This window comes from Falco cherrug, chromosome 3, assembly GCF_023634085.1.
Source record: "Falco cherrug isolate bFalChe1 chromosome 3, bFalChe1.pri, whole genome shotgun sequence".
NCBI classification, from domain to species: Eukaryota; Metazoa; Chordata; class Aves; order Falconiformes; family Falconidae; genus Falco; species Falco cherrug.
In genome coordinates, this window is record NC_073699.1 from 4,708,663 (window position 1) to 4,734,851 (window position 26,189).

Genomic DNA, 26,189 nt, shown 5'->3' on the forward strand with positions numbered 1-26,189 from the left:
CAGAAATAGAGGCCTGCTCCGTGTTGTCCAAATTATCAGTCCAACTCAGTACTGTTACATAAAGTGTGGTTCTAACACTCAGCAAAAGTTATGGATAGAGAAACTGAGTTTGTCTGGATGAGACTTGCTGATCCCACTCAAGGCCTGTGCTGAGATCATGTCTGGTAAACCAGAGAAGTGTGAGACCTTCAACAGCCGAAGCAAACAAGAAAAAGGAAATTTGTCAAAATAAAACTCTTACCTAATACTTTATATTTCAAAGGCTTGATTCCCTCCCCCCCCCCCCCCCCCCCCTCTGTTTTTTCTATCAAGTGCAGATAACTGTCAGTTCAGATGGGAACGCTATAGCTATGTCAGTGCCATGGCAATGACAGCCACGAAAAATCTTTTTAACATTTTATTAAAGATACAGGGGGAAAAAAAAGAAAAGGTTGAACAGCTGCTGCAGGATATTACAGGCTAAAGGGCCTGGGCTCAAAAATTCAAGCTTTGTTTCACTGCTACAATATTATGACCCCAGTGAGGGACCTGAGCTATAGCCTTTTTTCTCTGGACCCACTTACTCCATTTAATCTTCCAAATCCCACATCTCTGTGGGACCTTTCTCCACTAACCAGGGGATATTTCTTGGTGTCTCAGACCACTGTGGCACCTTCTAGAAGCTCCAACAGTGATTAGCACAAGGCTGACTTTGAGCGCTCTTCTTTGCTTCCACCAGCTAATACCCAGCAAGATCGTACGGTCTTCTTGGTAAGTAATGAAGTTTACCCACCAAGTTTGATGAAAAGGAAAAAAAAAAAACCAACCACCAAAACCCCCACAAATTTTTACAATGAAGACACTGAACTAGGAACACCCTCCCCTGGAGACTTCACCGAGCAGCAAAAGCAGTAAAACCAGAGATGACATACTGAGGCCATATCATTCTTGCACCCATACATGTACACTAACGGGCTTATCGTCCATTATGCCACATCTGTGGATTGAAGTCCTATTACCAGAAATATGCAGGACCCTTATCTGTGTTACTGGAAGCTTCACACAATCAATGAGGTCTATAAAAGCTGTGAGACACCACCTTAAAAGAAAGTGCTGACAACTCCCACTGAGGCAAAAGACTGAAAATCATTTAAGTTAGAAAAGACCTTTAAGATTATCAAGTCCAACCCACTGTCAAGTCCACCACTAAACAATGTCCCTAGGTGCCACATCTACACATCTTTTAAACACCTCCAGGGTTTGTGACAACCACTTCTCTGGGCAGCCTTTTCCAATGCCTGACAACCCTTTTGGTGAAGCAATTTTTCCTAATATCCAATTTAAACCTCCCCTGGTGCAACATCAGGCCGTTTCCTCCTATCCTATCACCTGGGAGAAGAGACCAACTGTGGCACTGTGCTCCACCCCACCCCCCTCCATCCTGACCATTGCTTCCACAGCAATGCCCAAGTGATAACTGCCAGTGGCTGGTCGTGATGGCTGTTTCTGACTCAGTGCACTCGGGGGAGACAGATAACAACATGACAGCCAAGGGTTAATTTGAGCAATGAACCCACTTACCAGTGCTGGTCAAGGTCAGACTCAATCTGTCTGAAAGAAACTAATTTCTGTAGTCAGTATGCAAATATGAGTGTTATCTTATTCCATAAATAGCGGACAGCCCCAGAGCCCATTGGGCTCTCCTGCAGGGCAGTGGGCTGCACACCAGAACCTCCCCTTGAGCAGGGCCACCGCGCAAGGTTAGTGCTCAAGGGTGAGAGATTCCTTGCAGCAATAGATTCTCAGAAAGCAATTTGATAGCATGTTAAACTTTGAAAACTTTGCTAAGTACTATCAAGGATCAATTGTGCACATATAATCATTTAGACATAAATTGGTGACCAAGTCTGAGACTAAGTCTGATTCCAGCCATGCCTAAGTTCCCCCCTGAGAAAGAGTTCAGAAGGCAAGTGGGTCCTTTCTGAACCTCATGACTCAACGGGAGGGTCTCCCTGACAGTTTTGTCTGACCCTGTCCTCTGTGCAGTAAGCAGGTGTACCTTGCCATTGAATCTTTAACCACTGTCGCATTTACTATTAAGCTTCATTACATTGCTGCTTTATACCAATAAACATATTGCTGACTCTCTCTTATGAGTGAAGTGGGTCACTCTGTCTTTGGCACTGACCCAACCTGTCTACAACCTCCTTTCAGGTAGCTGTAGAGAGTGATAACGTGTCTCCCCTGAGCCTCCTCTTCTCCAGGCTAAACATCCCCAGGTCCCTCAGCTGCTTCTCACAAGACTTGTGCTCCAGACCCTTCACCAGCGTCACTGCCCAGCTCTGGACACGCTCCAGCACCTCAATGTCTGTCTTGCAGTGAGGGGCCCAAAACTGAACACAGGATTCAAGGGGCAGCCTCATCAGTGCCCAGTACAGGAGGACGATCACTGCCCTGGTCCTGCTGGCCACACGGTTTTGGATACAGGCCACGATGTCACTGGCCTTCTTGGCCACCTGGGCACACTGCTGGCTCATGTTCAGCCAGCTGTCAGCCAGTACCCCCAGGTGCTTTCCAGCCACTCTGCCCCAGGCCTGTAGCGCTGCGTGGGGCTGGTGTGACCCAAGTGCAGGACCCGGCACTGAGCCTTGTTGAACTCATACAATTGGCCTTGGCCCATCGGTGCAGCCTGTCCAGGTCCCTCTGCAGAGCTTTCCAACCCTCAAGCAGACCAACACTCCTGCCCAACTTGGTGTCACCTGCAATCTTCCTGAGGGTGCACTCAATCCCCTCATCCAGATCATCGATAAAGATATTAAACAGGACTGGCCCCAGTACTGAGCCCTGGGGAACAGCACCTATGACTCGTCACTATTCACCACCAGTCTTTGGGCTCAGCCATCCAACCATTTTTTTTCACCCAGCAAAGAGTAAATCTGTCGAAACCATAAACAGCCAGTTGCTCCAGGAGAATGTTGTGGGAGACAGCGTCAAAGGCTTTAATAAGGTCCAGGTAGACAACATCCACAGCCTTTCCCTCATCCACTAGGTGGGTCATCATGTTGCAGGAGATAAGGTTCATCAAGCAGGACCTGCCTTTCATAAACCCAGTGTGTTGGGTTTTAGGTATTGATCCCTCAGCCAAGCAGATAAACAGGGGGCTGAATTTCCTGGGGTGCACGTACAGCTGCTGAGTGTGCACTGCACTTGCCTGGCTCAACGCAAATGAAGATGGATTGAGGCAGGAAGGACCACATCCCAACTGACCAGAGAAACTGCAAGGTAGCTCTCCAGGGAGCCTGGGGTAGAGCCCAAAGCCACTGTACTGACACTGACAATAAAAATAAGTGATCTGGCAAAAAACCCCAATCGTTACAGCTGTAATTGGAGATGTGACCTCTCTGCCAGCTCCACCCATCTCTATACACCTTTTTCCACACCAGCTAGGCGGCCGAGCTTTATGCCAAGGATTAAAGGCGTGTGGATTCATATTTTAGATTTTAAACCCCCATCAGCAAATTCAGGTTTATTTCTTAAAATAGCTCAGGTCAGAATCCTGCTTAAGGACACTGCATATATCCAGAGCATCCACTGAGGTAAATAAAAGTCACTGTGAAAGCACACTATCATTTTTATTTAGCCACTGGACCTGAGAGGCTGGGATTAGCCAAGATCACCTCTTCCCTGGGAGTACTTGGCACTGTCTAGTCAGTTGTGTCTAGGTTCAGCCCCACCAGCACCTATCCTGCCCATCCCGTAGCGCTGAAGTTCTGTTCAGCATTGCCTTGTTACTTGGCAGAAGTATATGTGCCTGATAATCTCAGTGGGAAATATGGAACATTTTCAAGAATAAAGTCCTTCCGGAGGTAGATGTAGGTGCCTCAGTTTTGCTTGGTCTGTAAAAGCTTTGCAAAGCAAGGGTGAAGAAATTCATACCACAAGGAGAATTGTATACACTACTGGTTTGTAATTGCACTATGGGAAATATGCAGGACAGAGAGAAAATATGTATTTATTTGCGTGATAGGAGAGATGCAGCTGACAGGCATTTATGGGTGATGAATTCAGTTCATTTCATCCATTCCCAAATCCCACTGAAGGACAAAATAATATCCAGAGTGCCTCCACTCAGCTCAGCCCAACCCTGCTTTGCAGCTGTCATTTATCCCCTGCTGAACATGCTGCCACACAGCTTCCACAACCAACCCCTTCACGTTGCTGAAGGCAATATGCCTCCCGCCGAGAACCGTGGGATGGCTGCCAAGTATTTCCGCTAATCCACAAACAGACCATTAGTTCCGATACCCTCCTGATGAGACTTTAGGAAATGATGAACATTTCCCTCTATGAAAAAAAGACATTGTGGAGAAAGGGCCTCTCTATAGCTGCAGAAGCCAGAAGGACCTATAGAAATTAACTGCTTCGTAGAGTCCTCTCAGACAGAGCCAAGTGACAAGGCTACATGTGGAAAGCTGTTCAGGTACTTTCCAGTACCTGAAATAACTCCTATTTGAGGACAAAGGCATCAGTGAACTCAGTGGGAGGTTTAGACTAGATATGGCTCTTCCAGAAAGATGTGATGCTCAAAGGTCTTTGCTTGTACAGAAACAGAACTGGGTGAAGTAAATCTGGGCAATCAAACTGTTGTACCTACACCACCTTTCGTAGGCTGAGCTGAACTTGCTGTGCAAGATGCTCCTCAAAACATACTTGTCAATCTAGTGCACCATCTTCTTCTTGTGTTATAACAAAACTGATCTGAGGGATGGTGATCCCTTCAGTAACCAGGGAACAAGGCAAGGAGAGCTGAGGTTGTAAAAGGAGGTTAAGGAATTGCTTATGAGAAGGGCTTCAAATTTTAGGCATATTTCTGACACTCAGCTAAGTCTCACCAGATCTCCATTCAGAAGCACCTTGTTTGAAGCAAACCCAGTGATATAAGCATCAGCTCAAGTTCTGTATCACTCTGCCACTGTCTAATGGTGCAAACCAGAAGCTCCCAAAATAGGCAGAAACATCCAGGGTAGGATCTCCCCATTTTTTTTTTTTTTTTTTTTCTCATAGTCATAGAGTAGGGATAATAATTCTCACCTGCATCTTTGTGAGAGATGGGAATGCTTACTGAAGGCATGAAGCAAAGCTTATGTCCCCCAAAACATATTATTTTCATCTTCTTCAGCTATGCTGTTCATTGAACAAAAGGAATTTCTTCTTTTTACGTACTTTGCCTAATTGCTGATACCTTAACAGATGCCTGATGAAAATGAGCATTTTGAGTTTCTTCATTTCACCAGTGAGAATATCAAAAGTCATAAACAAAAAGTAATCCAAGCAATTCACACATATAAAAAGGCAGTGAAAAAAAATGCCTGCCCATATAAAGAAGAAATGGAAAGCTTACCTTTGGACCTGCTGGCCCAGGCAGTCCAAATGCACCTGGCTGTCCTGGCTCACCCTGCAAGTAACAGCAACATCAGTGGTAAATGCTAAGCCTTTTATATATAAAGGCAAGGATGGCTTGAAACACTCATTATATACAGCCTTAGAAATGGGAGCTCTAGCCATATCTGCAGTCCTGAGTACCATTATCTAGAGATCTAAAAGTTTACGATGTGCTTTCTTTGCAAAAATAAAAGCAGAAAGAGACAAACAGAAAACGGAAGCAGCTCTTCAACTACTCTTCAAACACACCCACCCCAGTAGGAAGAAATGAGTTCCCTAAGTCATGAACAGCTTGCATCGACTACAATCTGCAAATATGGATTCCTTGGAGACGCATTTGTTCTGGAATGGTGACCTTTCAGTGCAATAAACACATCCTATAAGGATTTCTGCAAGTCCAAGCATGTCACTGTCCAAACCCAGACCGTGCCACGTGTGATGTGATGAAATTGCATCAGTTCTGCAAGCTGTACTGGAAAAAATTACTGCAGTTTTTCTGAAGTGGGACAGGTGCAGCACAAAGCAGAAACAGGATGTAAGTAACAGGAAAAAAAATAATAGAGCTTTTCTGCTGCGTATCACTACTTCTGTGTATGCCTGCCCTTCCAAAAAGTCCTTTACCCAACTTCCTCCAGTCACCACCACATGACTGCCACAAAGGGACAGTGAATGAGATGGTAAAAGTCCACCATCAGGATGAAGATAATTCAAAGGGATGGTGATCAAGCAGTGGAAAAGGGGGAAAGCACTAAAATACACCTATATAAGATACTGGAAAATGTGTTTGTGATTTTATGCTTCAACTATAGTACTTTTAAAGACAATATTTGGTACGCTGCATCCTTTTTTGCACTAACCCTGAAACTCTTCCTTTGCTCTTAGCTTTTAGCAGTGCACGAGATGTGTTCAGGTGCCTGCTTCTGTGGCTGCGACATGGATTTCTCTAACCCCCGTCTGTTGGGGAAGCGTAAGACAGCACCCTGCATCCCCTGCCATCTCCGCTAGCCTATGACTCTTTGCCAGACTTAAAACAAATGGCCAGGCTCTGCAGCTGCAGCCATTAACCAGCACAGCCGCAGAAGCGGGTCCCAAACCACAGGCTGCCATGAACGCCCCCTTTCCCGTCTTAATGAATGGTAACAGAGCTGCCCCGGGAGCCCCTCGGGACGGCTAATCCATACACCACCTGCCATCGCTGCAAACGTGCGAGGGAGAGTGCTGAGGCTATTAACCTCCTGCCATTTGTTTCTGCTGCTCCTACAATGCCCATACAAAACCCCAAGACGTGGTCTGTTCAATACAGATTGATTTCCACTGCCTGCCCAGCACTGAAAGGCAAGGATTACATGAAAGGAACAAAAAGGCTTACGGCTTCTCCTTTTGCTCCATCCTTCCCAGGGGGGCCAGGTGAGCCCAGAGATCCCTGTAACAACAACAGAATTATCATCAGCACAATATTAACACCCGTTGCAAGGAGAAGGACATGAGTAACGCATCAAGACAAAAATAAGGAATGAGGAGAATCACTTCAATGCAAACATTTATTATTTACAGTCTTTGGAGGAGCTGCTGCTGACATTAACACACTATGTTATGGCCGATTGATGAGCTGTTAATGAGCAACTAAGCACTCTTGGCCACTTAACTCATTTAAGAATAAATTAATATAAAAGCTTTGCAGCTAATTAGACACATACCATTGAGTCATCTCTAATACCATCTCCCCTCAGCCTCTGTCCACCACTCCATTGTCTCAAAATACTGCTGTTATGTAACTAAATACTGATAATTTTTTAAATATTTTTTTTTTAACTCCTTGCTCATACAGCACCCGTCCCAAAGTTCAGAAGCTTCTAGATACAGCTATAACGCACATAAGTAATGAGCCTAAAAGCAAACAGAAAAGAAACCTTGAAAACTTCAAGCAGTCCTCAGGAACGACCCTAGCCACTGGGAAGCAAGTCCTAGAGTGGTGAACATGGAAAGCCATAGAAAACAAAGACAGAAATCCAGGCACCACTTTTTAAATTTTCCTATGCACCAAAATGAATGGAACTAAGTATGTTGTGGTTGGCAGCACCACTGCTAACCGGGACTGCAACAAATGGGAAAAGGCAAGTTTTGCTGTGTGCAGCTGGCAATTTAAAGAACAAATGGAGAATGGAAAGATAATAGGCTTGCCGACGTACATGGCAAGGAACTGGCACAGTGTTTTTACTTCTAGGTACTGCAGGAATTTCTTTTCAGATGTATTGCAAAAAAAGGTTTGAAAGAGAAACAGACATGGGCACTGAAAACTGCCACGCTGGGCTGTGATTATACTGAGCTGGTTTGTTGTGTATTATTTGGTGGAGGGTTTGCCTTGCAATCCTGAACATTTGCTAGTTTACAAGAGGTGAAAAAAGTTTAAATCCCTCCTGCAAATGATGTTTAAGGCATTTCAGACTAATGCATCCAAAGTAAATATTTTTTTTACATGTATAAATTTTACATGTATAAAATACTCATTTTTTATATATTCATATATTTTATTATATATGTATATATATTTATATATTACATATACATATATAAAATGTATATGTATTTACATATGCAAAATACAAAAAGTTGACAGAGCAAGCTCAGTATAGGATAATTCCTTTTTTTTTTTTCTTTTTTAAGATGACAACACAGTGAGCTAAAGGCCATCTCAGTCCAAAACTTATTATGTTCAGTACAAGGAAGGACATCATCATTTTTGGCCTTCCATGTCTCAAACTGAAGAAACGCTGATGTTTCTGGATGTGGAGCCATTAGCACCAAGCTTCTGTTTTGTTTCACTCTTCTGTTTCAGAATTTTACAAAATTTAAGCAAAATTCATGCCCTTGATATCTCCACACATTTGTCAAATAGTGCTAAGCATCATCAAGAGATTTAAAGATTTTAAGGGTACACTTTGCTGAAAAATAATGCTTCAGTGTAGTCTCCTTTTCTTAGCACCTTGCTAACATGAAACACGAAAACAGAGGTAAAACTAAAGACTTAGAAGAGGGTCTGTTTTCATTAACCTTCCGCAATACCTTTATAGACGCAAACTTTTCACAGTATAAGAAGGATTTGGACTTACTTTTTCTCCTTTATCCCCTTTCAGCCCAGGAAAGCCAGGGGACCCTTCTTCACCCTACAACACCAATGGAAAAAATACTGAAAAAATATGAAATGCCATACCATCCTATAGTATATTTTAGACAGCACAATTATCATCTGTTGAGAGTTGAGGCCAGCTTCTCCACCTCGCTGTAACAATGCTGTTCTCAGTCACCTGTAAGTTGCCCATATTTGAAAAGGTTCACTTTCAACTCTCTATCACAGTGTCTTCCTCTGGGCTGATCCATCCCTACCCTCCTTTTTGTAAATACCGCCCAGAACGAGTCTTTCTCCAAGAAAAGATTAGAGACCTAGCCTTGTTAAAAGTTTTTGAAGCATAGAATCATTTCACTGAGAAACTCTGCTGCCACTTTTCAAAGCACAAAGTCAACTTACTGCCATGCCAAATTTCCAATGGCATGAAAATTTTTGGAAAAACCCAAATACGGGGATTTTTTCCCATTTACCTGCTCACATTAGGCCAAAATGTAACCTTGGAAGCCACTCCATTTAGGCCTTGTATTTCTCATAGTCAACAGCTCTGTTAGGCTTTATGAACGGAGCAGGATTATGCCTGCTGTCTTGAGGTAGCTGGCTGTGATCCAGCAGTCTGCCTACATTCGTCCTGCATGTTTGTGCTCAGACTGATGGCACCAGTACTGCTGGATTTTACAAAAGATGTTGGCATGAGTCCTTTAATGGACTGCTAGCAGTGTCTCTTCTACCTGAAACAGCAATCACACATACATGGGATGTAAAGCCACTAGCACTGCTGGCAAATGACATGCCACAAAGCAGAGCTAAGCAACTCAGACCTTTTTCCCACCTGGGAAAAAAGTTTGTTTGCTTTTTTGTTTTTGGTAAAAACCCAAAAACATAGAAGAACCCTTTTGAAAGAGCATTAAAGTGGTAAGCATTTGACGCATATGTTTCTAAGTTGCCTGTATATACATAAGGACTACCTACACATGCAGATAAATTCAGGCCAAATTCTGCCACACAGTCCTATTTGTGAATTTTTTTTTCCTGCATGAGTAGTCCAGCAGACTTAGATGGATGTATTCCTAAGGCGAGTTTCCAGTCAACGTCAGGCAGAGTGACAAAATCAGGCCTTATTTATTAATAGGTGTATTTGACACTTAAAGTTTAATAAAAGATACTATCTGAAAAGTATCTGTGCTGGATATGCAAATTAACGCCATTAGATACTTCTGTAATCACATCTGTTGCTAACTGAACCTTCATGAAGCACTCTGTCTAGAATTTGCTGTGCAGCTAGTGGTAAAAAATCAGATCTGTATTTTAATGGCTTCCTAATGAGAGAGGGAATCCATCAAATAGCAAATGTGATTTTTAAGGAAATCATTTGCTCTAAGAGGTCAATATAACTTGGAGGAGTTGCTGTTGCATGGCAGTGTGCAGTGTAGGTAGGAGAATGATTTGTCTTCTCTGTGCAAAGTAAAGGAATATGGTTAATTAGCATCTTCTCTTGCCCCCCCCCCCCCCCCCCCCCATGAATTAGGAACTCTTTGGCACAGCTGAACAAAATTAATGAAAGCATCAGTCAATCATTTTAATGCATGATGTTCATAGAGCCATTCGTGCTGGACAGGACCTCGTGAGGTTTCTAGTTCAACCTCCCAGTCAAAGCACCATCGACGGTGAGTTCAGACCAAGTTGTTCAGGGTTTATCCAATCTGGTGTTGTAAACCTCCAAAAATAAGGTTGTTCCTCTTCCCAGATTGAAATGGTGACTTACCTCTTAAGCCAATAGCATCCCAGGAAGAAAAAGACTTTTTTTTTTTTTTTTTTTTTAACTAAAGCAGCACAATTTTGTTCTTTTGAATTTTAACATATCTCAAGCAGCTACCTACTAAGATGTGAAGCCCATAGCAAATCTATCGGCCCTTACAACCAAGAGGCTCCATGGGCATTTGCACTGCAGACTCTCTCCCACTTCATGACCATGCACAGCAGACACAGCTGGTCAGCCTGAACTGCTACTCACAGACCAGGGTTCACCAAGCAGGAAAGAAGGACCTCAGGGATGCACCATGCTCAGGGAACATGTGATCCAGCAAAACCCACTTTCTTTTTTCTTTCTTCACTTGTGTTTACTGCCACTGCCTCTTTTTTGATGCATAAATGGAAGCACCGCATGCTATACATCAGCCAGCCTGGCACAGAGCTGACTCTTTACTGGAAATAACTAGAGGACTTTACCAGTCTGCAGGAGAAATCTTTGGGCATCCACCAGCTTCACCAGTTCCTCCCCAAGGAGAAAACTGCACAGAAGCAACTCAGACACTCAAGAGAGGTTTAATGTCCCCTGAGGAGCCACCACTGAACCCCATCACAGAGCAGAAAGGGCTCCCACTTCTGCCCCTTCCACTGACCCCCCCATTAACCCTGGCTCGCTGCTTTGTATCCCGCACGAAGCAGGAAAAGCTGTCAGGCTAAGGGTTCAGCAGATGCCTGAACCTTAATAAAAGCACAAGAAGAGATCACGTTGCCTACGTGGAAACACTGACGTTCACAGAGTAAACTGCGTAAACGACAGGAGCAAGAAGTGGAGAAGTGCAGGAAACAAGAGAAGCATCTGTGCTGCTGTGCTTGCACAGTGCCAAAGTAGCTGTGACAGGCAGGGGTAGGAAAGCAACCAACAGCCTGCACCCTTATCTCACAGTCAGCTGCCAAAATCCCCACTGAGGATGCAGCTAACTGGAACAGAGTCATGTTGCCACAGCAATTTACTTCACTAAGCAGCTCTGGGTTTTTTATTATTATTATTATTATCCTCTCTCCCCACTCCCCACCCCCTTTTAAAAAAAAACAAAAACACAACTAACCAACTTAACATACTGCATTGCAGAACAAACACCTTTTCTTTTCACTTGTCCACCAGATTTTTTTAAGCAGGTAAAATCCCAAGCACTGTGTTCAGCGTGCTGCTAAGACCTAGGGAAGTGCTGGTACCCAAAAGGTACCGTTCCCTCCCCTCAGCCCCTCCAGTTAGGTCGCTGGTCTGGCAAAAGAGCTTGCCTCTCTCTCCAGCACTTGTGGATTAAGAGGCTCTGCCACGGCATTTACCCTGGAAACCACTTTCTAAAACCAGGGAAAAATGCAGTTAGAGAATGACAAACTGGGCTGAAAAATAAATCAAAGAGGCCTGAAATAACATTGTTCAAGAGGAGTTCTTGCTGGGCAGGTTACACCTTCAGGAATTAGCCTCCAAAGGCAGGCAGCAGTTTTTTCCTGAGTACTTCCCCTTTTCCAGGCTCAGGAGAACGCTGTCCTTCTCTTACCCACTGGAAAGCCAGCCATTCATGTTTAGTTTTCATCCTCTGTGCTACACAGCCAGTGGCCTTTAATCAAACGTTGCCACCAAAGTTAGCAAGAGAATAAACACGTTCATTAGCTCACTGTTGACAAAATACCTGTTAAAAGAGCCTAGATTTGGCAAACTGCCATCTGATCAAAAGCAACCAGAAGACTTCTCTTGCCGTACAGCTGTGAAGTGCAGCAGTCAGATAGAAGCAGATACTGCTGAGCAAGAGAGGGCAGGCAGGCACTGCAAGTACTGAAGTCATATACTAGCACAGAGTGTGAGTACACAGAGGTTGTGTAGCGCACAGGTAGCTACACATTTCTACAAGTGCCATTTTTTTGCTTTTCAGCACTTACTCTAAGATTATTGACTTGAATTACAGCAATGCCTCATTTGTTCCCTGCTTGGGTCACTCTGCTGGACGCTATGAATAAATATTAAATGACAGTCACTGCGCTCCACAGCTCGGTTTAAAATTGTAAGCAATGTGTAAATATAATAAAGAAATAGCAGAGACAGAGAGCACAGGCCAGTGAAACAGCTGCCAAGCAGACACAGCCTGCAAGTGCCCTGGGCTGAAGGATCCAGGCATCCCACTAGAAAAACAGGCAGGCTTAGGCAGCTGGCACTGAGCCCTGGGGAAGAAAAGTCCATCACATTCCTCACACCAAGGCCAAACTTTGGTTGTGCCACCAAGAGGGATAAAAGTAATGCTTTATACCCACAGGCTGGCTGCACTCGCAGCTTCAGCACAATAAGGACCTTGTGGCACCGTGTAAACCACACCTATCTCCTTACCCCATACAGTTCTATCACCACCCAGCTACTTTATGGATATCTGAACTTCAAAGGCTGTCCCTTCCTGGGGGAACATCTGGACCAAACTAAAGAGGTAATAAGGACCAGGAAAACAGGAAGAAGCAGCAAAAGCAGAAGGGACTACTGATTAGGAGGGGAACAGAGCACAGATTCCCTTAAACGTAGCCTACATTTTCTGGAGTAGTTTTACACTCTAGATGGCATGACCTATTACTTCTTTGGTCAATAGATTTGCGGACAAAAACTTGAATGTGTAGGTAGTGGTACCAGTGAGGAAGCACATCAACACAAATGGCAGCTGGGCTTAGGAAGTTTGCTAATGACACAACACTGAGGGGAGCAGCTGATACCCCAAGAGGCTGCGCTGCCGTTCAGCGAGACCTGGGCAGGCTGGAGAGCTGGGCAGAGAGGAGCCTGGTGAAGGTCAGCCAGTGTAAGGTCCTGCCCTGGGGAGGGACAGCCCCGCGCACCAGTACAGCCTGGGGGTGACCTGCTGGGGGGCACCTCTGCGGAGAGGGGCCTGGGGGTGCTGGTGGGCAGCAGGTTGCCCATGGGCCAGCAGTGTGTCCTCGTGGCCAAGAAGGTCAGTGGGACCCTGGGGGGCACCAGGAGGAGCGTGGCCAGCAGGTGGAGGGAGGTGATCCTGCCCCTCTGCTCTGCCCTGGTGAGGCTGCGCCTGGAGTGCTGTGCCCAGTGCTGGGCTCCCCAGTTCCAGAGACAGGGAACTGCTGGGGAGGGTCCGGCGGAGGCTACAGGGATGGTGAGGGGACCGGAGCATCTCCCGTCTGAGGGAGGGCTGAGAGAGCTGGGCCTGTTTATGCTGGAGAAGAGAAGACTGAGGGGGGGGTCTTATCAGTGTCTACAAGTATCTTGAGGGCGAGTGTGAAGAGGACGGGGCCAGGCTCCTTTCAGTGGTGCCCAGCGACAGGACAAGGGGCAACGGGCACAAACCGCAGCACAGGCAGCTCCCTATGAGGAAGAACCTCTTTCCCTTGAGGGTGACAGAGCCCTGGCACAGGCTGCCCAGAGAGGCTGTGCAGCATCCTCTGGAGATATTCAAAATGCGCCTGGATGGCATTTTGTGCAACCTTCTCTAGATGAACCTGCTTTAGCAGGGAGCTGGACTAGATGATCACCAAAGGTCCCTTGCAATCCTGACCTTTCTGTGACTCTGTTATTTTAAATATTAAAAAGCTCCTAAAATACTGAATACTGCAAGCTCTGCAGATGTAGCACTAGACAAATCACTCTGAAAACTCCATCTCTCATTCCTCAAAGAACTGATACAAATTCTGCAAGCAAATTAGGAAAGTTTTCTGAGTCATACTGAAACAATAAATTATTGCAGAATCCCATAAAAAGGATTGAATTTTGAATTTGCTTCTATTTATTTTATAATGGAAGTGTTCAGAGCCACACAACAGATACAGAACAAAGCCTAAGAACTACTTCTGTCCTGCCTCGGGGGAGGTTAAAGCCCGGCTTACACGGGGACATGGTTTTTTGAGACCCAATGGACAAAAGGAAATGCCACATCATGAGGAAATTAAGAGCACAGGCAACTCAGCTGCTGCAGACAGAATATTGGGGTGATGAAGAATAAAGATACTTCCCTTGGCTTCAAGCACATCATCTATTCAACATAGAGAGGTGAGCTGGGGAAGCGTAGACACATCCAGACAGGTTCCTTTATTAGTTTGTGTACATCAGCAAAGTTATCCCACTTCTACATTTGAGCAAGGATGTCTTCCTGATACACCAGCATCACATGGATTTACCAAATTATGCTGGCTCTAGGTTAGTGAACCCTCCATGATCATGAAGGTTGGATTTTTTTTTTTTTTTAAACCTTCCATTACATGCCCACCATATGCACAGACAGACTGATTTGTTGTATATCATCCGATGGTTCACCTCAATTGGGTTACAGCAAGCCTCACTACCCCACAGAATCACCTGAACGTTATGCGTATGGTCTGTGACCATATGATGGCTAGATCCCATGTAGATCCTTATGTGGTTAAGTGGACTTAACTATAAAATTAAGAAGAAGATATCATCTAGCAATGAAGGTTATATTTCCTCAGAGCGGAAACAACTAATACATGGATTTTGCCATATGTAGCCTCATTGCAGAATTTCTCTGAAAAGAAATAGACCTAAAAAGGAGAAAGAAGGGATCTGCACATATATGGAAAGATATGAGATAGAACAATTCAGTATTACCTGATCCTAGAGAGACATCAGAAACACACAAAGGAATAATCCCTCAGTGATGTTTTTAAGCAGTCTACTCAAGTTTAACTGCTTTTCTTTCCTCCACTTGCAGCTCCTCAAGCAGCTGCCAAGTTTACAAATATTTCTTCCAACTCGAGAACAGCTGTGGCCTATAATCATATATTTTATTTCAAACTCTGGGTTGTGGCCTACGTTAATGGAAATGAGAGCAAACTAAACAAGAAAATAATGGAGGGAAAAATCAGTACAAAACACATGGTTAGATTCTCATTTGCCTGTCAAATTCAAGTAAATCATCACTGGACTTTTCTTTCAGTTTACAAAGCAGACAACAGAAGACAGATCATTCTAAGGTCAATTCCACAATTTTTTTTTTATCTTCTTTCCAAACTGGTCTACATCTAACACAAAAGTGCCACTTTTCTAATCCTAAAATGAAATAAAAATTTCTAACCTTGTCACAAAACATCAATAAAGGTGACATTGGGAGACCTTCAACAATGTGCCAAGCAGAACCCCATGAATCACACACTCGGCATACTGACAGCTGCACAGACTGGGGATTCTATAGCCAAGGTAGGAGACAGAATAGCAGGAGTTCAAGACAACCAGAACAAAATGGGTAGATGAAATGGAAACAGAAGCAGAGTTGAGCTGTGCAGTGTTACTTCACCATTAACACACCCCGCTCCCCTTCATTAATTAACTTCACAGCATGCCTGTGAAATGAGAAGGAAGTCATAGCAACTGTAATGTTGCTTTCATCTCACGAGGGTGACAAGTCAGAGGGACAACTGAGCGGAACACATATGGAAGTTCACAGTCTGGGACAAAGACAGAAAATCACTCCAGATTTCCTGCGTCCCAGGTCAGTGCCCTAACCACAAGTTTATTCTTTCTCTCTCCTGGTTATTTGGTTTGCATTTAACTTGGCAAATTGATATTCACAAAGAATAAGCTAGAAGACCATGTGTAAGTGGCCTACTGCTGATCCATGGTTACACACTAAACTGTTTTCTCTGTTTGATGAGAAAAGTAGAGGAGGACAACAGAAGAGATGTCATAAGTTGAGTGTGGTCTTCAGGTTCAAGTGTCTGAGAATGCTTCCAAGAGACTGCATGGTCCGGAGCCACCAGCTTGAAGAGGCTGAAATGAAACCACTTTGTCTCCAGCAGCCATACAAATTAAATACTCACGTAAAAAAATATTGTAGGGTTTGGGTTTGTCTTTTCTTACTGGTGAAGCAAATACAAAAAGTTTCATTAAGAGCCAGGGATGATCTGCAGATCAACTGAAAGCCAGAGCTACAGTAGATATATGTCACCCAGCTCCATTTTAAAAAGCTGCTGACCAGACAGGCAGCACAAATGACTGCCATTCTCCAATGCACAGATGCAGGATTCTATTAGTTTAATGATGCCAAAACACTATTAATACCTTGGCAAATTTGACACCAAGATTGGCATTATCTCCTGCTTCCACAAGAAATAAGACATTAATCTCAACTTGGAGTTCACTTTAGATCATTCTGACGGATGAAGAAAAATCCTCTCCACTGGATCTCTGTATTATATTCTGATCTAATAAAACCGAAAGGTCATGTGGACAAGATGCACAAGGGTCAATAGAAGTTGCAGGTTTGGCTAGTGTATCAGGAAACCTAACCCAGTATGCAGTCAGCTGGTTAAATAATAGTTACAGGCACTTTTTGTACTGCAAAAGGTTTTATTTAATGTATTGCATAGAAGTCAATTGTCCCTAAAAGTACTTCCTCAGGAGACCTTGCCTTCCAAGGGTCTCTGAACCCTTGAACCTTATCATGAACATCATGGACCCTGCCATGAGACTGGAAGGGTCCTTCTGACCCTTCATCATACGATCCCAGTCATTGTCTCTCTGGGGAGAGTACGTGCATCGTTTTTCAGGGATACCAACAGATATCTTTCTCTGAAGTAACCTGATACTCCACCTTTGCATCAAAATAGGCAAAACAACAACTGTATAGCTGTTAATTTGACACCAATAAACTTGGCACTGCAGGAGAAAAGATGCTTAGTGATGTGGTAAACAGCCAGACCCTTACCAAGGTTACTGTAGAGTTCAGAATAGCCTGAAAACATCCTAAAGACTTCAAAGCTGTGTTTGGCACACAAGATCTTATTCAGTAACTTCATATTAGTTGCATCCCCACTGTGACACTCCTTCGCTCACTACGTAAGTAATTGCTGAGAGATTGGGGTGGTCCTACACCTTTGACAGCTGTTGAACTGCTGGTTCACCTATAATCAGGACTGCCCCAAGTGGAGTAATGATGTGAAGAAAGCATCCACCTCTGCAACAGAGAGGGCACAAGAGAGTGCAAAAGGGAGCTGTTGTGTTTGAAATACTTCTGTTCAACAGCTACAACAGTTGTTCAATCAATTGCTGAAATGTTCAAATTAAGAAACAGTCAAATGGTTTGCAGACCTATGGATGTATGAATGCACTGAATAGGAGATAGAAGATAATTGGAATCTGTTGGTACCACAATCCCACTACACAGGAATAACCTGAGAAATAGACTGGACTACTATAAAGGATTGGATTCCCAGAAACAAGACCAGTAGTTCCTGAAATTCCAGTTTTTCTTGTTTGCATGGTTGGGGTAAGAAGGTCCTCAGTTAAAGATAGGTTTGTCAGACACTTTGAAATTTGAGAAACATAACAGCTCTGCTCTGAAAACTTCCTTGTCTCAAAGTACAGGCTGATGCTTCTTGCTGGCATATGCTGCTACTCAGGACCAAATAAACAGCTTGCCAAGTGCTAAGGGAAGTGTTCACTGAAGCAGAAAAATAACCTAGTCATGTATCATGACATTGGCTAACTTATGTCCTTAAATACAAAAACAGCATACAGAAAATAGTTCTGGTCTTGTGGGTGATTTGCCATGTACTGGTTGATGTTTTGCCTTGCAAGAAAAAAAAATCTGTTAATTACTTTTGGTCTGCTTCTGGGAAGTTCCTGATGCTTCAGATCTCCACATGCTCCTCAAAAATTTCAGCAGCTCTAACATGGTCACATTAGGGTAGAGGAATACTGTGTCAGAGCGCTCCAGACTTCAGTGCCAATCTGCTCTTAAACACCTAATGATGCTGATATTCCACATTCGCCCCTTAGTGCTTATTCCAGTAGAAAGCTTTTCCTAAAGATTAACCCACATTGTCTGGTCCATGATTTCTCCCCTCCTTGCAGAGCCCATTCTTTTCAATGTCTTCCTGCTGGTTAAATCTGAAAAAAATCACTGATCATCATTCTCATTGTTCTCTGCAATGAGCAACATCTCCCCACATGTCTCTTTAGATGTCATGTCCAAACCAGAGACAGCATCCTGCCTTAAGTCTTATTACCACTTAGAGCTTGCAGCGGTATACCTCTGTTGACCAGCAAATATACCCGAGAGGCTGCTCAGCCAAGTCTTTGCCAAAATGATAATTTTGGTGCAACCAGACGTATTTGTTTATAAAGTGATGCTGCTCCCTAGGTCTTTTTCTTCTCAAGAGTGCATTACATGATTGCTCATCCCATTTTACTTGAACAAGAACGGGAAAAGCTAAGGCCAAGATCCCCTTTGAAGCCAGTGATATAGAGCCAGTAACAGAAACTGAGTTTCCAGAGACCCAAAGCCACTCACAGCATCAAATGTATTGGATTCTCTTGAAATAACAGCCACTAATGGTCCACACACCATTTCACCAGGAAAATAAATGTTTACCATGAAAAAAGCCCACATTTTCCTCATCTGGAACTTGCTACTATGTGCATGTTCATTACCCAGCAGGTCTGAGACACAAATCACCACCCTTCTGTCAAAGCTAGACACAATAGGCCTCGTGGACTTTGGGAGACGTAAAATCTCTAGGTAGCGCTTAAGAAAAAGGGTGAGACACCCAAAAGGGCAAATTGAAGACGTCCAGGATATATCCAGGCAAGTAAAGAATAACAGAAAACACAGTGTTGTCGTGGTCTCACCTGCCCTCACCTTCAGAGAGCCCCTGAGCAAGGCACCGGCACCTTCCCAGCCACGAGCAACAGAACTCAGCCTGGCACCAGCTTTGATCAGCAGGAAGGAGAAAATCTGGCTGCTTAACTAGATAGATGTGAAAACATGTAGCAGGGAGAGAGGCAGGGAACATGTAAGATGACTTTGATAGACCAGTGATAACAACTTGCTTCATGTAGTGCTGCAGCTCTCCACGATTCATTAGGCTATGAGATCCACTTCAGAGCGTATGCTCCAGACTGCTAGGAAAGCTTTTCTCATTTTCTACCTAACAGGCAGCTAATCCATACCTATCCACTGCAATATTCCTCTCAGCAGCATCACACATTTGAACAAGAGTTATCAATGACCAAATCAAGGAAATTTGTTTCCCCCCCGAGCTCTTTTATCAGAAGGAGCACAAGGCTGGCAGATCTTTCTCATATGCATCCTTTCCATGCTGCCAGCGGATCTTGGCAGAGAAACCCTCTAAAGAAACAAGTGCTGGAGACTTTGCAAAATCCTGCTTGCCAGTAGATGTCATTATATACCAGCAATGTACCTGCCAGCCAGGGGCCAATCTAAAAAAAGAAATGTTTTCTAAGTTTATGTAAAGAAAAAACCCCAAGTTACAAGCAATCTCGCACTGCTGAGAATTAAGCTGTCACAATGCACAATTAGTATGTGATCTGGCTTCAAGATGTTGATTACAATCTGCAGCTGTTATTCTGGGTCACAGAAAACCACTGAATTTATCTAAAACCCTCTAATTATTGTTAAGAAAAAGAACTCCATCAAACCACAGTTATTTAACTGTAAAGTACCATTCTGCATGGCTAAGAGGACTAAAAAATACTCAACATGCAGACTGAAATTGCCCACATACACAAGAGGAGTCAGAATATATTTGGAGTATTAAGGCCAATACTAACATTAACACGTTACCTCTTAGAAGATGCAGAAAAGAAATCAGAGATACGAATGACTCCAGCGAGCTGCGTGACAGCCTTATAAAGTAGATAAGGTGTTATTATACAGATGTTTAAGTGCTGGACTGAGAGGTTAAGTGCTGAGTGACCTTAACCCAATGAAGTCAGTAGCCAAGAATAGTTCCTGCAGGAGATGATTCCCAGCTCAAAAAATAATAAGAAAAAAAACCTGCAGATATTGCACTTTCACTTTTCATTACCAGGTCAGTTTGAGTTATGCTCGCATTATTTTTTTTATTCTGCAATAAAGTAAGAAAATCTGAGTGCTGAGAACCAAACCCCGAGGAGCTAATGTTTCCACAGCCACTGTCTCCAGGGAACACCAATTACCAGGCAGTTGGGGGTTTGTTTAGTTTTCACATTTCAAACCCAACAGTATCTCTGAACTTGGAGATGTTTTTCCATCTTGTTACTGTCAATATGTGCTCACTGAAAGAGCACTGCCCAGGGACCTGGATGCTGATGCGCAAAGGCTCCTGCTGTGCAAAGGCTTCTGCTGCCTGACGCTTCCTTAGGCTCTCAGAGTCACCCTTCATCTCACCAGCCCTGGCTAAACCGGGTGGGATTTAAGAGTTTTGGGACTTGGTGACAACGTCTGAATACCACAGCAGCCTAAACAAGGCCTGTAACCTCACTGGAGCACTCTTCTTGCACCAGGCTCAAGGTTTCAGCAGCGTAAAGGACACACATCATCTCTTGGAGCAACAATTAGTTTTATTTGGAAGCTGCAGGAATAAGGACTAATTCTTCGTTCATGCAAGCTCAAGCTCCCCACCATGTAAGTGCTCAGAGAGCACATCCTTCTTCTAGAAGTTCAGATGGTTTCTTTGTATTGAAGCTGGTTTTAAGCTCTTGCCTTTGGCTACTGCTTGAACTATACTGCAGCAGCATGGCAATGCACCCTGCTAATCTAGACCCTGGCTTGGGCACAGACTTGCTTCATCAACTGCAGGCTACCAGTCTGGTGATCGGGACTCTCGGTTGAACCTGGCTAATATCACTGACCCATCCTGCTCCCTTGCTGGGGTGCCATGTGACAAACCCTAGCTGGTAAGGTCCCTGCCCTGCCAATTGTGGTATTTCTCCCAGCTCCATCTCCCTTGGGGCACAGCTGGTCCTTGCTGCACCTGACACCTAGGGAACAGACTCTCAAACATCATCATAGCTCCGTGTGTCTAAAATACTACTTCCAGCCTAAGTCTTACCTGCAACCAAGTCACACACAGCCCTTCTGGTTCCAATATATATCCCTTAAGAATACCCAAGCAAAAATTCTCCTTTGCCACCAAACCAGCATGCAATATGAGACTCAGACATATCAGAGATGCTTCTGTGGCACTTTTTGCCGGCAGAGCTGCGCTAATTTTCTTGTGCCCCAAGTTGCTGGATGCTAGCCAGCCCTGACCCATTGGCATTGCACTCATGCTAATTAGGAAAGCCCTGCTGACAGCACAACATTGGGGTAAAAAAAGTTACGTGGCTTTCAGGTCAGACCTGTCTTGTATTCAGCTGCCTCAGAGCAAAGACAAAGAGCACACGGCTCTGTATGGATAGACTGTATCTAACAGGGTAGATTTCCACAGCTTTTCCAGAAGCCCTAAAAATGGCAATAACTCCAATTTGTAAGACAAGTGAGGAAAGGGGAAGCAAAGCCTTTGTTCGAAGCATCTAGCAGACAAAATATACAAAGCCTGGAGGGAGAAAGGTCCCCCAGCTTCATTTTACAGGAACAAAGACTAGCTGCTTTGCCCAAGGTCAGCAAATCTTAGAGCCAAGTTTTAAGCCTGGGTCTCCTGCAGCCTAGCCCAGAGCCTCAGCTATCTGCCTGCTTTTCTTTTCTATGCCTGGTCTTGCAGTCGCTGCATTTCTAATAAGCCAAGCCACTTCAGAGCTTTTATTCCTGTTAGAAATCCTATAATAATCCTTCTGCATTTTTATCAGAACAAGTCATTACCATGAAGAAAAAAACATTGTTAGGAGAATATAGACTTAATCTACTAAAGTTGTTTCTCATATTCTTTGCTGCACGTGTGATTATTAGCATGAAGGGAAACAGACAAAGCACAAAGGAAAAGCTCTGATATTCTTGGAGACACATTAGTGAGGGAAGTCTCAATGTAAGCCATAATGAAGCCTTCATCCACCACTTCTGCAGAAGGTGGGTGCTCCTGGTTAGAGCTTTCTATTCTGATTGGTTTCCCATGGAAAATCACAGGAACAATCACTTGACCCAATTTCTCATGTTTCCTACCCTTCTTCAACAGCTATAAACATTGTTGGCCCAAGCCCTGAATGGACTGTGGAAGCTTCTGTCCCCTTCTGGGCAGTGAGGTTATTAGGGATATTCAAGAGTTGTACAGATGTCTAGAAACAGCTCCTAGCAGTCAGGCCAAAGGTCTAGCTAGCTCCTATCCCACCTGCAGCTGTGGCCTTTAAGAGAGACTTGTCTAGCCTACTGTCCTGCTCCCACTGTTCACAGTTTGCAGAGACTCGCTGATGTCCTGAAGCAGAAAGTCTTCGTACTGACTAGAAGTTTACAGTGTCTCTCCAACTCACACGCATTTTTTTAAAACAAAAAAAAAAATTAACCATCAGAGCATACTGCGAAGAACTCCAATACCTACTGCATGAAAAGCAGCTTCCTTTTGTTCATTTTAAACTTTCCATCAGCTAGTTTGATTTGCTTCCCCTTAATTTTTACAATAGAAGAAACAATGAAAAATAGTTTCCTACTGATATCTTCATACCACTCAAATCTTCACAGATTTTTATCATATCCTTTCCGATGTCATCACTTTTCCAAGCACCTTCCCACCTGCAAAGCCTTCTCACTACTCTTGGTTTTTAGGATGTTACAACGGTGTCTCAGCATGATTGCATGATATTCTGTACTTTGCAAGACAAGGGCATAAGTTTTGGAAAGCCTCTAAGTTAAAACTTGTATGGACACATTAGAAGGGCAGGCTGGCTCATGATGTGGATGGCTGTGGCCCAGGAATGCAGACCTCATACTCTACAGAACCTCTCTTGTCAGACGTGATTTCCCTAACTTTGATCAGAAGTCACTGAAACCCTATCTTGCTTGAATTATCTTCAAAAATGCTCTACGGCTGTTCCTTCTGCCCTCATTCCTTTCCTGCACCTACTCCACTTGAATCAACAGAGGTTTGAAGACTTGAGTTATAACCCTTGTAGGATCATTCCATCTGGTCTAGCAGAATCCATCTGAATAACCCACAGAAGAAAGCCAAACCATTGCCTTTCATGGTGAGCATGTTATAGAATTGGGTATTTGCTCATGTATAATAATCAGTTCAGTAACATCACTGTGTGCCAAACAAGCGAACGAACACACAGCAAAGGGACACAGATTTATGAGCAGAAATATGGCAGGCTACACCTAATGCCATAGGGATTAAACACCCAAAGGGCTGAAAGATGGCAGTCTACAGTGGAAATTTAAGATTTAATACAGAGCAGTGGCAGCTGAATCATACCTAACCTGCTGGAGAGCACTTGTAGATGCATATTGGGTTTTTTATATATCTGTACAATTACTAGGTCTGCACATGCACGTTTCTGTACATAAAAAGCATCCTCTACCAGGTTGAGATGTTTAGGTCTGGCAGAACATGCTGGGCTGTTGCTTGAGCCATCACAGTATATTTCCTGGTTTTCAAAGTCACACAAGACCTCACATCACCACAAGTTAGGTTTTTAGCCACAGCTGCTATTATCTTTTGGTTTCCCACTAACGATGTGCTTGGCATGTTATGTATTCTAATATAAGCATCATTTTGGCTTTAACTTACTGATATAACTGAGCTAACTGCCTGGAAAAGCAAGGCTTATGCCTCTGCTGTCGTCCTGGAAAAGCATTGGATTTGCCCTCTAACAAATGCCCTACACACAATACTTGACAACAGCATGATCTGGCAGGTGTCTGGCACAGCTGGAGAGTAATACTATAATAAGGAGATTATTTTAATCTTGTCATCTCAGTCTTTTCAAAGGTGAGATAACTTTATTTTATCAATACTGAGGAGGTGAGTCTTGTTCTTACAAAGGAGCCCACAGCACTGGTACAGCAACAGTTGCACAGACTGCAGCTGTTTGAAGGCCAGCACCTCTGATTCAGCTTCCCAGCACCGGCCCATACCCATAAAAATCAAGGAAACATAAGCTGTCACAGCCAGAGTAAAAACCAAGAATTCAGGCTCATGCAGACTTTGCAGCACAGCAGGCAAACAGAAAGGAGCCATGCAAATCCTCTCCTTCCAGGTGTTCTCCTACTTGGGAAGGGTTTCATTTTATAGGCTCTCCTCTTTTTTTTTTTTTTTTTTTCCAGGAATATAGACAGCAAGCAGCATTGCAGGCACTTGCCTTCCTGCTCCCCGTGGTTCTGACTACTTCCCTCTCATCGGCATTTCTGACGCCAAGACACAGACACGCTCCTCTGCCCCTACGTGCAACAGCGATCCATTGTACGTACGGCTGACCTCCCCCACTTACAGTCCTACCCCTTTTTCCTGCTGAAGGCTCACCTTTGCACCTGAAGGCTGACCCTGAAGAAGACCTTTTGTGTTTGGAGAAAAATTATACACACAAACACACTGCCGAGGCGAGCAGTTCCAGTGCCAGCAGGATCAGCAGCAGAGCACTGCAGCATGGTGCACAGTGGGGTTTTCTGAACGGGGGGAATCTCAGGGGAGTAGAGAGACCCACCAGGAGCCCACAGATTGTGCAACAGCAGCTAAGGAGACATGGATGGGGCCAGGAGCAATGGCAGCCAAACCCCCACACCTATCAAAAAAGCCTCTGGGGAGCACTAGCACCAGGGTAAGCAAACAGGCTATAGCACAGCAGCAAGATTTTGGGAGCCTGGAGAGGCCACAGTCAAGTGGAATTTGGCAAACATCCCAATTTTCAAGAAGGGTAAGAAGGAAGACCCTGGTAAGTACAGACCTCTCAGTCTCAGATCAATGCCTGCTAAAACTATGGAGAAGGTTATTCTGGCAGTTCTTGAGAAACACTTGACAGCAAATGCAACCATTGGTCATAGCCAGCATAGGTTCACGAGGAGAAAGTCCGCTTAAACAGATTAATTGCCTTTTATGACAAGGTCACCCAGGTAGCTGACCAAGGGAAGCCAGTAGATGTAGTTGGTTTTGGACTTTAAGCAAAGCTTTTGATACTCTCACAGTCTCCTCCTGGACAAAATGTCCCGCACTCAGCTAGACGTGTCCATAATACGTGGGGTGAGCAACTGGCTCACGGGTCAGGCTCAAAGGCTTGTGTAAATGGGGTTACATCAGGCTGGTGGCCAGTCACCAGTGGGGTTCCCCAGGGCTCAATTTTAGGGCCAGCGCTCTTCAATGTTTTTACAAACGATCGGGACACAGGAATTTAGTGTACATTAAGTAAGTTTGCCAATGGTACTAAACTAGGAGGAGCTGTGGACTCCCTCGAGGGTCGAGAGGCCTCACAGACAGATTAGGGTAGACTAGAGAGCTGGGCAGTCACCAACCATATGACATTCAACAAGAACGAGTGCAGGATTCTCCACCTGGATCAAGGTAATCCTGGTTATACACACGGATGGGGGGATGAGAGGCCGGAGAGCAGCCCCACGGAAAGAGATCTGGGGGGTTGGGTTGATGGAGAGTTGAATATGTGTCAACAGCTGCCCTGGCAGCCAAAAGGGCCGACGGTGTCCTGGGGCGCATCAAGCACAGCACTGTGAGCTGGTGGAGGGAGGTGACTGTCCCGCTCTACGCTGCACTGGTGCAGTCCCACCTCTGCACTGTGTGCAGTCTTGGGCATACCAACAGAAGAGGGACATCAAACTATGTGAGAGTGTGACCAAGATGGTGAAAGGCCTTGAAGGCAAGACTTACGAGGAATGGCTGAGGTCACCTGGTTTGTTCAGCTTGGAGAAGAGAAGGCTGACAGGTGACCTCAGCGCAGCCTGCAGCTTCCTCAAGGGAGGCAGCAGAGGGGCAGGTGCTGATCTCCTCTCTCTGGTGGCCAGTGATAGGACATGAGGGAACGGCATGAAGTCGCATCAGGGGAAGTTCACATTGGACATTAGGAACAGGTTCTTCACTGAGAGGGTGCTTGGTCACTTGCACAGGCTCCCCCAGGGAAGTTGTCACAGCACCAAGCCTGTCAGAGTTCAAGCAGCATCTGGACAATGCTCGTAGTCATATGGTTTAGTTTTAGGTAGTCCTGTGAAGAGCAGGGAGT

The 26,189-nt window shown here is 44.4% G+C and overlaps 1 protein-coding gene across 1 annotated transcript in view; it reads right to left on the reverse strand.

Annotated features, from left to right (window-relative positions):
* Window positions 1-26,189, reverse strand: part of COL22A1 (collagen type XXII alpha 1 chain) — a 237,305-nt gene that overhangs the window by 103,634 nt on the left and 107,482 nt on the right. Inside the window, exons 13-15 of the mRNA XM_055706167.1 lie at window positions 8,532-8,585; window positions 6,791-6,844; window positions 5,381-5,434 (exon numbers count right to left, since the gene is read on the reverse strand). Coding sequence (XP_055562142.1) covers window positions 5,381-5,434; window positions 6,791-6,844; window positions 8,532-8,585 — 162 coding nt within the window. The remainder of the gene's footprint in view (window positions 1-5,380; window positions 5,435-6,790; window positions 6,845-8,531; window positions 8,586-26,189) is intronic.